The sequence below is a fragment of the Leptonychotes weddellii genome, chromosome 11, assembly GCF_054177405.1.
Source record: "Leptonychotes weddellii isolate Sample4059 chromosome 11, ASM5417740v2, whole genome shotgun sequence".
Classification (NCBI taxonomy): Eukaryota; Metazoa; Chordata; class Mammalia; order Carnivora; family Phocidae; genus Leptonychotes; species Leptonychotes weddellii.
In genome coordinates, this window is record NC_138379.1 from 20712725 (window position 1) to 20727734 (window position 15010).

Consider the following 15010-nt stretch of genomic DNA (forward strand, 5'->3'; position numbering starts at 1 on the left):
CCCAGGAGGGGTATTCCACACTTGCTCCCCACCCCCTGGTGGCTGGCCCCACTGCAGGGTCTCCCTCACGCTGCCCACCTCCCACTATCCTCCTATTCCCCAGATGGTGAAAAGGGTCCTGTCGGTGGGGGCCCAGGCACAGGTACAGGGAGGGTAAGGTTGGGTGCATGCCCTGCAGCATCCCGGGGAGGGGCCTGGTGGCAGCCCACCCCGCCCAGCTGCCAGAGGGGTGGCTCAAGTGCTGGTGGCTCAGAGGGGGGCTCTTGGCCACCCCTGATCTGTGTACTGAGGGTGCAAAGGTTACAATCTCTTGGGGGTCGCCTGTCCACCATGGGTTGCAGCTGCAGGCCCACAGGAAGGGGAGACTGATTTCCCCACCCTGGTCATGGCCAAATTTTTATTTTGCACTGGGCCCTATAAATTATGAAGCCCGCCTTGTCGGCTGGTCACTTCACCTAAGGATGTGCCTCCTGGACATCTGTGGAGCTTAAGGCTGCGGAGACCTAAAAGAGGCGGGGAGGAAAAAAAAAAAAGGAGAGAGAAGAACCACCCTTGAATCGGGCATCCATCATGCGTGGTCCTTCTAGGCACCTGTTCTCCCTAGAACTCACGGCACAGCATTCCCAGCCCTTGACAAGTGCCTGACTCCGGAAGGTCCCGAGTACCTGCTCGCTGTGGGCAGTGGTGATGGAGCCTTGGGGGGCCAGAGCTGGAAAGAACCTGACTTTTCTCTGGTCCCACTCCCTGCCCCATGGCAGCAGCCACCGCCCCCCGCCACCTCCCCAGGCCTAAGGCTTCAAGCTAAAAAAACACTTACATGAAATAGCAGCTCCTAGGAAATGATTTGGGACTTGGAATGAGGCCCGTGGTTACTTAGTGCCTCGCCCCCACCCCGGAAATGAACTTAGCGGTGGAATACACAGCATTTCAATGAAGGGGCAGAGGAGCCTAGACGTGAGAAACAGCTGACACGTCTATTTTTTCTAAGACATCCCCAAAACAGGCTGCCCATAGAAAAGTGAGGTTCAGCTAGGAAAAATGCAAAACACAAGGCTGTCTGGGGAAAGGCACCCAAACCACCCAACCTTGACCGGGCAGGACAGATTCAGCTCATCCCACTGAGGTGATCACGGGAAGTCAGGCAGGAAGAGGCAGGGGAGGTGAGGAGAAGGTGGGCTCGTCACCAGTATGCACCTCCTGTCAGGCAGGCAGCTCCCCGCCCCCACCGGAGGGACTCAGGAAAACAGGGAACCCATTAGGCTTGGGGGTGGGGAGAAGGACAAGGACCCCCATCTTCCCAGGGGAAAGAACTTTCCATACAGCAGGAATTCTGTAAATGTTAAGGCCACTGGCCACCCGCTCTTCTACTGATTTAGCAGTGACGACGATGATGATGATGGAAGGACAGGAGAGTTACTGATTTTTACTCTTGTCAGGCACTGTATTAAACCCTCTGCATGCACTAGCTCATGATACCTTTGCCACAAACTATGCCCGTTTTACAGATGAAGAAATCGAGGCTCAGAGAAGCAACCAGCAAATGTGAGACCAGAATCGGCACCCAGGTTGGTCTGAATCCAAACGCAGGTCTTTCTCCCATTCTATGCCCCTGGTCTATTTTAGCAATGATAATAAAAAATACAAAGATACAAATTACCGTATGTTGACTGTTCCCTCTGTACCAAGCACTTTGCATATAGAACATCTCCTCTAGGAACCACAACCACCTTTTGAAGTAGGCATCATGATCACAACTAGCTTACCACTCAGAAAACCAGGCTCAGAGAGGTTAAGTGACATGCCCACAGTCACCCAGCCAGTAAGGGTTCCAGCAGGGACCGGGATCCAGATGTACCTGGCAGAAGGGCTGGTGCTTTCAGCCCTCATGCTCTCCTGCCCTGTCACCTGGAGAGACTGCTTACGTCCTTGCCCACAGGGGAAAGTAGAGGGGATCCATTCCCAGTTCACATGAACTGGGAGCTATCTCGGGGGATGTCACTCAGTTCCACCACAAAGCCTCCAGCCAGCTGGGTCATTCCTGCTGCCCGACCCTGCAACCAGTGTCCCAAATTCTGCCTCTCCAAAAATACTTTCTCAGGGCCTCCCTCTCTGCGATCTACTCACTGTCTAGCAAGGCAAACACCTGGCTCGCAAGCGGATTCCATTCCCAAACGCGACATTCTTTCCGACCCCAGAGGCGTCTAGAAGCATGCCCCTCTCTGCCTCCTGAGAGCTTGTGTTAACCAACAATTCTACTTCAGGCATGTTTCCAGTGATACCAAGGTCTACAAAGGTTCCTGGCGTTGGCACCCAGCCAGTGATGGAAATGATGGGCCACCTCCTTTTTTCCCCTCTGCGACTTTGAAAGTTCAGTTGTCGTCTCTAAGGATGTCTGCATTTCCTGTGAACCTGGATACCTCTAGATAAGCAACAAGAAGGCTCATAAACACGACTCACCCCCAAGTCCAGAGAGTTCCTAATAAACCAGTTCTGGGGTGTGTGTGTGGGGGGGGGGCGATGAGACCAGACAGAAATCCCCAGATGGAGTGTGAAGATTTAAAACTTGTTACAAATGCTAATTCTTCATTTAGTACCGTTTCAGTGGTCATTAAGAGGGTGAATTGGGGCTTTTAACAAAGTTGTTTTAGAGGCACCTGGGTGGCTCAGTCGGTTGAGCGTCTGCCTTCAGCTCAGGTCACGATCCCAGGGTCTGGGGATCGAGTCCCACATCGGGCTCCCTGCTCAGCGGGGAGCCTGCTTCTCCCTCTGCCCCTCCCCCTGCTTGTGCGCGCTCTCTCTCAAGTAAATAAATAAAATCTTTTTTTTTAAAAAAAGTTGTTTAACAAGGAAGCCTAAAAACAGTCCATGTCTGTTTCACTGGACACCTAAACAAATAAAATTTTAAAACACTGAAATTTTTTTCCCTGGGGTTTTTCATAGGATGCCGTAAGGGCATCCTTTAACATTAAAAGTAGAACCCAGATTTTTCTCCTGTGGCCAGGTGGCCCAGGTTTGATACCTGCTCTCCCTTTTCCTAGCTGTGCGATCTTGGGAAACCTCCCTTCTCTGGACTTCAGTTGCAGTATCCGTAAAACGGTAAGAGCAAAATCTTCCTCATCAGCTGTCAGGAGGAATAAGTAACGTGGCCTGGGGAAAAGGCTTAGTGCGTTTCTCAGACTTGCGTGGGCGTCAGAATCACGGACACTTTCTGATTCTCTGAGTCTGAGGCGGGGCCTGAAAATTTGCTTTTCCAACACGCTCGCAGATGGCGATGAAGATGCCGGTCCGGGGACCACACTCCTGAGAGCCAGCAGCTTAAGACAGTGCCTGGTGCATAAATGCGACAGAGTGTTAGCTGTCGTGACGGTCATCGCTTTGGTCCTCCTTATAGATCTTCGCCAGCCTCAGAAAAAGTTGCCCTGTTGCTTTCCACGCCTAACAAGTATTTCGCAGCCCTTCCAACTCAGTCGTTATTCCTCGTGGGCCACTGAACCTCTGCACGTGTCCCCGTATCTGAACACCGCGTGCATTTCCAGCATCCCCTTTCCCCCCCACACACACCTGCCGCCCCTCCTCCATCAGTGCCCTTGAGCCCGGCTCCTGCCGGCTCTATGGGAAATCACCCAATTTCATACATAATGGTTTCCTGAACACACGTCCTCGTGTGGAACGAGACACTTACATGATATAAGGAGGAGTTCTGCTCCCGTAGAGCTAAGAGGGATTATAAAATCCCTAATTAATTACACCTCATCTGCGGATGATATACTTCCAGCGTTTTGCACCTACGTGTTCTTTCTTTCGCAACTGAATGTTCACTACCCTAAGGCCAGTGAGGCTAAAGACCTGCCATGTCGGCGTGCCCGTTGAGTTTCATCTTGATCTCAATTATATGAAGACTTACGGTTATCAATTTCACCAGACCCATCCTTTCCACTTACCTTCATAAAATTTGAGAGAAGTCCAATAAAAATATTCAAATAATTGCAGAGAATTCAGGTAATTGTCGAAGGGATGAAGTATGGCAGAGCTGCTGAAAGATAACAGGGCGGTCTGTCGGGCGGCCCCCCACGAGAGTAGCTTGAAACATCCAGGGGTCTTTCTCAAAGCCCCCAGACAGGGTACCACCCTATTTTCTCCCCTCACAGCAGCCAAGGAAAGCTTCCAGGCACCCCCTGCCCCACATATTTACGAACTCCACAATGCCTTTCTTCCAAGTATTGGCCAAATCCGAAACACAACCTGTAACAATGTTCTCACCTAAAGGCATCATCCCCTCCCCTCTTCCTTGTCTTTTCACTGGAGCTCAGCCCACTTGTTCAACACTCCATCCCTTGCTACCCTCTGTCCACCTGATCATCTTTTTCCATTTGGGGAATCCCATCGGTTGGAGAAGACTTCCCAGGCTGACCAAAGAGGAGCTGAAACTTTTCTCCTCTATTCCATTTGGGTTTGGAGAAAAAAAAAAATCACACACAAGTGATTTTCCCCACTTTTTATCGTCTCTCCACCCAGCTAGCTGTGGATTCTAACCAGTCCCATCTTTGCCCCCTACAAAATCTACTTATTCTGGGCCTCTTTGGAAGCCCTTACCATCCATTCGGGTTTTCAGTTAACACGACACAGTGTGGTATGCATCTGCATGGATGCATCTACATCCCTGTTCTGTCTGCAATCTCCAACTCCACAGTGGCCACGATGCTTCGATGTTTCCTCCTTCGGCTCTGCCATAAACCCTCAATGAATTTTCCCTGATAATGAAGAGCTAAGGAGGAAACTGGCCTCCTGGGACTCACAGATATGGGTAGTAGGGGGGAGGTATTTGTATCAAACGCTACCAGGTCATCCATCACCTTTAGGCATTAGGGTGACTAAATTTCCCCCTCTCCTAGGTACTATATCGTTCAGAGCCACTGACGATAGACAGAGTTTCATTTTCTTTTTTTAAGATTTTATTTATTTATTTATTTGACAGAGTCAGCAATAGCAGGAACACAAGCAGGGGGAGTGGGAGAGGGAGAAGCAGGCTTCCTGCGGAGCAGGAGCCCGATGCGGGGCTCGCTTGGGACCATGACCTGAGCTGAAGGCGGACGCTTAACGACTGAGCCACCCAGGCACCCCAGAGTTTCTGTATCAAGCAAAACCAAAAGGAATTTAACTTTCTGGGCTTAGGGGAAAGCTTGCAGCAGCCACGGCAACACCAGCAGATACAGGAACACAGAAAACGCTATCTGCAACTCCTCGCATCCCCATGCCCCGCACCACCAAGGTGGTTAACCACTAATTAGGTGATACCAAAATGCATAGCATTTCATTGGTTTCCAAAGTTATAAGGAATGAATTATCCCACAGAGCTGTCTCTATGATACAGAATTCCCCTGGGAAACCCCAACCCTCCTTCCAGGCGCAATGCAAAACAGAGGGAAAAAGAAAATGCTGGAAATGTCAGATTTTGGGGGGATCAGTGTCTTCTGGAAATCTATCTGTGCTTCTGTGGCTCAGACGGCCTGTCTCCTGTGTGTCTGTAGACACAAGATAAGCACTGTTTTTCCACCTGCTTCCCCTCTGCCTTCACCTCAGGTCATTTTCATTATTCTTCGCTGAAAATATTCTTTTGTGACTCTTTCTTTAAAGCTACAAAGTGAGAATGTTCACTTTCAGAAGCGGCGTCACAAAGAAGGCTTTGTAAGTAGAGATGTCTGGGTTGGGGGTCTGGGTCCCAGGAGATGGGAGTCCACTGCTGAATGCAGATGCCCAGGAGGGGGCCATCTGTTCCTCCACATAGAGAAGCCCAGTGCCCAAGGAGCCCATTCATCATCTTCACCAACAGCCACATCCATGGTGTTGGGGTCTTCCCTGTCCACCCCTGGGTTCTGTTCCTTATTTGTCCCCAGACCTTCTGCCCTCCTCCTTGCTGGAGGAATGTTCTTCCTGGAGCCCATTCAGACTTTCCATCTGCCAGTGGAATGTGAAGGCTGGCCTCTAGAACCCTCCCTCCCGGATGCCCCTCCTCCCCTCCATCCTCCCTCATGGAGAGTTCTACTTGGCATGGCTTTGGGACCAGCCCATTTCCAAGAGGTGCCTAGCACGGGGCTCTCCAAACCCGAGTCTCTGTTGAACCACCTTCAGCATTTGGCCATAGCCAGGGCCGCCTAAACTGTTACTCTTTGCAGACTATTTTTCTTAAATCCATCCGCTTTTAAAACATACATATGTCTAAAAATGAAACTATAGTAACATCAGTTGCCATAAATAGAATGTAACTCAACCATCAACTCAAAGCAAAAAAAAAAAAAGGTTATGAAATCCTAATTAGTGTCCCTAGCTGAAGGCTCTACACTTGAGGCCTGCTCTGTCTTCCTGAAACACGATCGCCAAGTCCCACAGAAGTGTCAAAGACTCACAAACCAAGACTCTCTCTGGCACAATCAGCAGCGCTAAAGGAAAAAGAAGGGAAATAATTTCCAGCCACGAAGGCGAATGTTATTTAACGCCCCTGCCTCTACCACCTAAAATCATCTACCTCCCTCTCCTGCAAGAAACTTTACTGAGTATCTCTTCTATGCCAGGTACCTTCCAGGGACTGGGGAACCAGACACCATTTTTAAAAAGGGCTCTGCTCCTTACATGAGACTTAAAACCTACATTTAAGCAGACAGCTCGACAGCGTCCAGGCTAGCTCTCTCTCCCGTCTAGCACCCTACACTAAGGAAAAACCAGATTCAAAACTGTGAAAACCAGTTCCTACCCCACACTGTCAGACTCACTCTTCACCAAGCAGTTTGTCTGATTAAGCTCTCGATAGAAAAAAAAATGACGTGTGGTTATTAGTTAAGTGTTTGGCATACTTTGTAAGCAGCATTAACCGCCCCCAAAAACCTCAGGGCTTCCCAGATAAACAAGTCCCCACCCAAATGCCCTTCCCCACCCATACTAGGGGTAAGCCCCCTATGCCAAAAGACAACTGACATTTAAAACCCGATTGAAACCACACCAAACGCTGTCTATTTTAAATGTCAACGAGGAAGGCGGCCGGCTGGGCAGGTTCCTCCAGGACTGATTGAAAAACCACTTCTCTGGAGTTGGATTTAAAAATCAATCCCTACAGACAGCAAGAGGAGAGGCTGAGGACAAGACTGACCTTTGAGTCAAGGGCAACAGAGATGATTCACATTTGTAACTAATTACCTCTTTCTTAATCTTTACGTTTGTCTCTCCCTGGACCCGGGCCTTCTTTCGAGCAGCTGAGACATCTGAGCCAACTGAATTCCAGGCTTCCGTTGAGTCTTGCTTTGTCCAGATTTATAGCGGCCATTTTCTGTTCTGTGCGTGTGTGTGCGTGCGCGTGCGTGCATGTGCATGCACACGTGTGTGTGTGTGTTTTAAAGGACTGACATCTGTCATTCTTTAAAAGTGCACATAAGGGGCGCCTGGGTAGCTCAGTAGGTTAAGCGTCTGCCTTCGGCTCAGGTCGCGATCCCAGGGTCCTGGGATTGAGCCCTGCATCAGGCTCCCTGCTCAGCAGGGAGCCTGCTTCTCCCTCTCCCTCCCCCTGCTGCTTTCCCTGCTTGTGTGCTCTCTCTGTCAAATAAATAAATAAATAATCTTAAAAAAAATAAAAGTGCACATAAAAGTTTAAGCTTCCTGAATCTTGGTAAGAAAAAAAAAGAATGCCTGTGTTGTTTTTAAGACCTAAAAACTCTTTAAACGGTCTTAAAAGTATGTTCTCCTTGGATATGGAATAACATCACCAACCTGAAACCAAGATGTTTTCTGTTTTTATGTTACTTTCCCATTAAAAGGGATGGATGACACCTTAGAATAACAAATATGCATACATATAAATTTAATGACCACATTACTCTGTCTTCCTCTGTGCTCGTCACTAAATGGTCTTAAAAGTATATTCTCCTTGGATATGGAATAACATCACCAACCTGAAACCAAGATGTTTTCTGTTTTTATGTTACTTTCCCATTAAAAGGGATGGATGACACCTTAGAATAACAAATATGCATACATATAAATTTAATGACCACATTACTCTGTCTTCCTCTGTGCTCGTCACTGTTCCTGACACTTAACAAATAATAATCTAGTCGGTCCTCACAACAACCTTGTAAGGTTTGGTCCTCTTACCCTTGTTTTTATAGAACAGAAAACTAAAACACAGAGAGGTAAAGCAAGTTGCTCAAGGTCACACAGCTAGTACGTGGCTATGCTGGGCACTGAACCCAGGTAGTCTGGCTTTAGGGGGCATGATCTTGACCACTCCCCCACTCTGTCCCCCCACTTCCCTCCCCACACACTATGTGCCGAGTACTTTACGAATGTCATTTCATGTAAACCATACAATGACCTCTAAGGTAGGTCATATTTTTATTCCCATTTTACAGATGGGGAAAACAAGGCATCTTGCCCAAGACCACTCAACTAATAAGTGAAAAGCAGGAACTCTGACTTCACCGAAGTGTCACCCAGTGAGTTACTCAGTCAAACAACACGTCCCCATGCCCTCCCCTGTCCCCATGTGCCTGTGGTTAGAATCAGGAAAACCACCTGTATCAGTGGAGTAGAGACCATCTTCCAAGTGAGACTGGATCCTTGAATTCAATAGCCCCGTAAAAATAGGGTTTTGGCAGGAGGGATGTCAGATCCCCTGATCCAATCGTCTTTAACAGGACAGACCGGGAGGCTTAGCGACCAGAAACAACTTGGCTGAAGGGTACCTATAGTTACAGTGATTTAGATGCCATCCATGGGGGTGGGACGGAAGGTCACTCAAGCAGCAATTCTCTAAGTGTGGTTTGGGGTCCCACGAGAGATCCTTAGACCTTGCCCACATGGTCAAAACTATTTCCTCAGTAACCCGAAGCCACAATTTGCCCTTTTCCTTGCGTCCTCCATGGGTGTACCGTGCGATTTTCCAGCGACTACATGATGTGCAATACTGCAACAGACTGCATGGGAAACAGATATGAGGATCCAGCTACCTCCTCTGGAGCCAGACGGTGCAGAGATTTGCAAGCATAAAACAATGCCACTCTTCTGTTTTTTTCTGAAAAAGCCATCTTTCATAAAAATGCTGTTTAGGCTAATGTGTCATAGGTTTATTACTTAAATGAATTAAGTATCTTAAAGTTTCTCAGGTTTCATTTCCAATATCGTGATTCAGACAGAGATAACCCAAATAAGCGGTCATTTTTAAGAGCACAAAGGAGTCCTGAGACTAAAAAAGCCTGAGAGCTGCTGCCCAAGATCATCATCTCCATAAAAGGAGGGACCACACTGGCCCTGCCTGTATCAGGGACTCGGTGTCCGTAATTTTGGATGTTGAAGGAACGGTACATGCATCCACGTACGCTATAATGACAGACACTCAGACCCACGCAGCTTACCTGGAAATAGTCTGTAATGAAGGATCCAAGCTCACTCTTCAGCAGCCTCCTGGGGAGAGAGAAACACCGTCAAGCAGCCCTCGATGGTACAGTGCCTGGTGTCTAGTTCATAGATACGTGACAGTGACGGAGTGCTCGCAGTGGTACAGGGGCCAAGGTGAGGTCTAAGAAGGGAGTGTGCTAGGCTTAGTAATGCCTCTGCACAAGAGTTATTAGGGAATTCAGGCAATGGAAATCCTACAGGGGGATCCAGGCTGCCACAGAAGATTCTTCCTTTTTTTTTTTTAGAGAGAGAGAGAGGAGGGGGGAGGACAGACAGAGAGGGAGAGAGAGAATCCTAAGCAGGCTCCACACCCAGCGCAGAGCCCAACACAGGGCTCGATCTCACGACCCTGAGATCATGCCCCAAGCACAGGAGAGTCCAACAGTGTTGGTACAGGCAAGACAAGGCACCTGGCTTCATGTGAAGGGGGGGGGGGGAAAAGCAAAGAGGAGAAAGACTAAAATTTTGGAATCCTCCACATCTGCAGACTTTATGGTTTAAAACACATTTGCCATACATTCTTCAACCCAAGATTGTGAAATATGTGCGAGAGGAGAGCAATCATTATCCCACCCATGCAGATAAAGAAACGGAGGCTTAGGGGCGCCTGGGTGGCTCAGTTGGTTGAGCGACTGCCTTCGGCTCAGGTCATGATCCTGGAGTCCCAGGATCGAGTCCCGCATCGCGCTCCCTGCTCAGCAGGGAGTCTGCTTCTCTCTCTGACCCTCCTCCCTCTCCTGCTCTCTGTCTCCCATTCTCTCTCTCAGATAAGTAAATAAAATCTTTAAAAAAAAAGAAACGGAGGCTCAGAGAGGTCCTCGGAATAAGCCGGTGGCAGAGTTAAGATTCAAACCCAAGCCTTCTGCAAATTCAACATCTTTCCCCATAATCCCACCCTGTCTCTCCTCCAAATCCACCAGGACATTCAACTTGGTGCCACGGTTGGGCTGGTCTTGCCGCTCATCCCCGAGCGACTGAGGAAGCCTCCAACGGGGGCAACAACTGGGAAAAGAGATTTTACTCATCCAGCCACAAACATTTCTTGAGCTGTCCTTCATGTATCAGACATTGTGCCAGCACCAGGTATGCAGAAGTGAACACACAGAGGAGTCTCGGTGCTGCGGATGGAGAGCATGCTCATAAATACACTCGCAAGACGATTTCAGAGTCCTGAGAGCTCGAACGAATTTTAAACATAGAGGTATTGGCACCAGACCCCTTCTCCCTGTGACAAATCATGGGACTGGCCCCACTGCTATAGCTCCCCAGAGCCGGTGAGTCCCCTGGGGGGTACACTCTTCACCACTTCAAATGAGTGCACTGACCCATCCCACCAGTCATGGTCATGAAGGGGCAAGTGCTCAGGCTTCTGACAACAGCTGCTGCTATCCACTCCCCCCCGCCAAGAATGCGTTCCCCACATGTCGCTGGAGGAGAAACAGGAAGCTACAGCGAGGTATCATTAGGCGCAGACCACAGACGCAACAGGACTGCAAAAGAAAAAGAGGGAGACCTCCATAATCTAAATTCTCATACCAGAAAGACCCCTGGAAAGCTGCAAACATGTGCTGAGCTAGGAAAATACCTTCTTTTTCCCACGACCGACAATGTGCGTGTGGTGGATACTGCATTTTGAAATCCAGTATCACGGCGGGCTCCTGGAAGGTTACCCCACAAACACAACCCAGCAGCTCTCCCAGATGTGGGCAGGTCTGACAAGAGGCGGGGGAACCTTCATCAGTCAGCAGGCCATGGGCCGGGCGCTCATCACCGCTCTGGGAGGCTAGAGCCTTCTCTCAGGCAGAAACAGAAACCTAGTGGGCAGCCCCAGGTGGAGGCTTTCAAACAGGAAGAGTCAGGGAGGCCGTTTCTGACTACTAGAGGGGAGGCACCCCCGAGCAAGGTCTTCATGGCCACTGGGAAGCCTCGGAACCACAGGCGAAGAAGCCAAGCTTCCTCAAAAGGTGGAAAAACACGTCCTAATAACAACGGGCTGCCCCAAACAGAGTTTCCCAAGCACGTCTTGGGTACTCATGATGCTGAGGGACGGACACGGCTCTGAGACCAAAGAATGGGTTATGGAATTGGTGTCCCTGAGGAATCCATGCTGGGAAACTGTGCTCGTGAAGATGCTTCGGGTAAAGTGCAAGGAGAAAGAGGTCCGTGGGAAGGGTAGTCCTTCAAGGTCAACTGCTATGGGAAACCCTCCCGGAGCACGGTGGAGGAGGGATCCATGCAAATGTGAGCATCGTTAATCAAGGCTGGACGTGGTTAACAGGTGATTACTGCCCAGGGACTTTTCAGGGCAGGACTTGGGAGCATCACCATGCTACCCAACCGAGGAATCCGAGAAGCACGGTCCCCGACCCATCAGGGGAGGCAGAAAGGCTACAGCTCACAGTGAGGGGAAGGTACAGCACCTTCCGGTCCTGCCAGGGCTGCCACCAGCCGTGGCCATGGCCAGAATTCTGCAGAGCATTACAGGGAGACAAAGCTTGCGGGAGAAACCGGCTGATAAAGGAGCAGAGGCTAAGGAGGGAACTTGACACGGCTGCCAAGACAAAGGCACAGCGGAAAGACTGGAACTTCTAGGACTGAAGCTAGAAGCAGCCATACCAGGAGCAGTGAGATGGTGATGGAGAAGAATGAGCAGCGCAAGGCGAGGACCTCCTACTATTGCTGAGTGTCCCCGGCTGCTTTTCCATATATATGTGCTTCTACCACACTGAGAACTCGGATCCTCGGTCCTTTACTGAGGAGGAACCAGACACAGGAATCTGCACAACGATCCGCCTTCTATACTTTCAACCTAATTAATGGACTATTTCTGACCGGGTATGGTAAGAGAACCAGACATGTGTCCTTTCCTCAATCCTGAGTTCAAAACCCTGTCCACTAGGTCTTGTTATATAGACTTAGCCGAACAGAATAGACCCCACTGGATCAGTTAAGTCAATGTTCTGTTGTCCTGGGGGCGAGGGGTGCCAATCACTAAGTGGTTCTGTCCCTTACAAAACTTGTCCTACCTCGGACCATGTTTTGTGTTAGACAAGGTCACTGCGTATATGTACGGAGTTTCTGCAGCAGCAAAATAAAGGAATCAACACAAATGGGCACCAATAAAGTACTTGCAAAAAATTGTATCATTCTTACAATGGAATTTTATGCAATTGTTAAAAAAGAGAGAGAAGAATTCTAATGGTACATAAAGATCTAGGTTATATTAAGTCTTAAATAATGCAAGATGCTGAACAGCGTGTATAATACGCTACCTTGTGAAAAGATAAGAGAAAAATAAGAATATGTATTTTTATTTACAGAATACCAATTAACTCAGTTGTCACATCTGTTCTTTGAACTTAACTGCTCTGGAACAGCGATGTGATTTGGTTTCCAACAGGCCCTTTGAACTGAAATAGATAGCGCCTTGATTTTCAAGCAGGCGAAGCACGAATGCATTTTAAAAATTACATATAAATGCACTGGGCTTTGTCCCCTCCTATCCATCTCCCCAAGTAAGGAGCTGGAGAAAATTGAAGCTGTTGCTGGAAATTAAGTAGGGCAACAAAACACTTTAGCAAACTTTATTCCCTGAAGTTACAAGGAGATACAGACCCCACCCAGTCTGTGGACCTCCTACAAATTGCTGAGTGTCCCCGGCTGCTTTTCCATATATATGTTCCTTCCATATGCATAAAGAAGGTCTGGAAGAATGTCCGATAAACTGCTGTTATAATAATTCTCTTTGGGGGGGTGTTGAATGAGAACTGGGTTTCTGGGGTACAAGAGACGGAGATTCTTTATGGTATAACTCATTATATATTTAAAATTTTTGTACCCTGTGAATCCTATGAAAAAAACATTAAAAAAATGTTTTTTAATTTAATTAACAAAAATCACCACCAGGGTTACTACCAAATGGCTTGCAGCCTAGAAGAAATTCTGGGAGGGAGTTCCCATCAAGGTTGCAATGTCAGGAAGCAGGTGCTCCCAGGGATCGGAGAATCCCACAAGGCCGGAGAACCTGCCAACCCAAACCCAAACTCAGCCTGGCAGCCTGAGAATTCAACCCAGAGAGAAAAGTGGGGAGGAGGCCAGAGCTGGCCCCGCCATCGGAGAGCAGATTGCCGCTAAGTCATACTGCAAAATCTCCAACCGGTTTCTATACTCGGCATTTATTCTGTTTGCACTTGGTTTACAAGGAAAGAGTACTTCTGAAAAACATGATCTTAGCAGAACTGAGAGAAAGAGGGATTTTCCACCCCTCTGTCTTGATACACCATCTCCAGGGGGGTCTCGGCAGGAGCTTCTCTCCAGAGAGAGAACAGAGATCCACAAATTCATTCGCCAAATCACAGCCATTTTCTGAACACCTGGCTCTGTGTCAGACATGGTGCTAGCTGCTAGGAGAAGGGATGAACGGAGCCTGGACAGAGATTTCTTCCCACCGGGGCCACGGTCTCGGCAGGCACAGGAGCGCCATCTTCCCCAAAAACAGAGAGTACAAGTGTCAAGGGGTTAGAGGGGCACAGACCTAAATTCAGAGGTCAACTCACCCTCTAACCTTCCTCACTAGCTTTGCCAGTTTAGTTTGCAAAGCACAAGAAAGGAGAGCAAAGCAGGAGGAACGACAACAGAATTAACGAGCCTATGGTTTGTGGTTCCCTAGATGCAAGAGATGAAAACTCTCATTGCCGATCCCTAGGATGCGTGTTCTGGCTAAGGCACAGGGGCTGAGAACCTGGCAGCCCCCTTCCACTTTCTCCACCCTCTCCTAGGGTGTTTTCCCTGAAAACAGGAATGTAATTCCTTACTGGAACAAATAAATAAAAATAAGGAATAAGAAATAGATTGCTCCTAGGATGGAGCTGGATGATCCCCGCCCCGCGACTGAAGTTTACTAAGCACTTACTAGGTGCCAGGCACTGCAGTCCACAACATACACAACACCTTTTTCCTCTTTTAAGCCAAAAACAAAGCCATAAGGTCGTAGTAACACCTCCGCTTTTTAAACACAAGGAAAACAACCCTCAGAGGTCAGTACGGAGGGTGTGCAGCAAGCACAGGACAGAGATGAGAGAGGCCTCATGGAGTGTGAGGACCTGGACCAAAGCCTGTTGTCAGCGATCACCTTTGCAAGTCAACGTCACTGGTCAGTCCCTTGTACCTGTTCTCCAGCCAGAGCTCAGGGGTAACAAGGATACCGCTCTGCAGATTACCGCAAGGGTTAAAGAGTTCATCCTGGACCAGTTAGTTCCCAGAACAGGCCTGGCGTGCATAAGGCTGGGCAGGTGCATGCTGCCCAGGGTTGCAGACCCTGACACCCACACTCCCAAGAACTTGATCCAACAGCTTCTCAGCATCTTAAAAGTACAGCTGGACCAGCCCATTCCCAAGCCTGGCATGAGGGACCCAGGTGAAACTCACGAAGGGGGCCGGACACTAGGGCCAGACCTCACTGAATGAACAAAGGGTAACAAAGGTAGGATGGTGGGGCCAAACTTGGGGGGAAAAGGTGGCTTGACTAAGATGGAAGTGACGTCCCAGCTCACGGGGCTCCAGCTTCGCC

General features: G+C 48.9%; 1 protein-coding gene across 8 annotated transcripts in view; it reads right to left on the minus strand.

Annotated features, from left to right (window-relative positions):
* Positions 1 to 15010, minus strand: part of PRR5L (proline rich 5 like) — a 71957-nt gene that overhangs the window by 27825 nt on the left and 29122 nt on the right. For 7 of the 8 annotated variants that reach the window (XM_081798313.1, XM_081798315.1, XM_081798320.1 and 4 more), the window contains exon 4: positions 9399 to 9447. The exons of the other annotated variant lie outside the window; for it this stretch is intronic. In XM_081798313.1, the coding sequence (XP_081654439.1) occupies positions 9399 to 9447 (49 nt within the window). The remainder of the gene's footprint in view (positions 1 to 9398; positions 9448 to 15010) is intronic. 8 annotated transcript variants of the gene reach the window in all.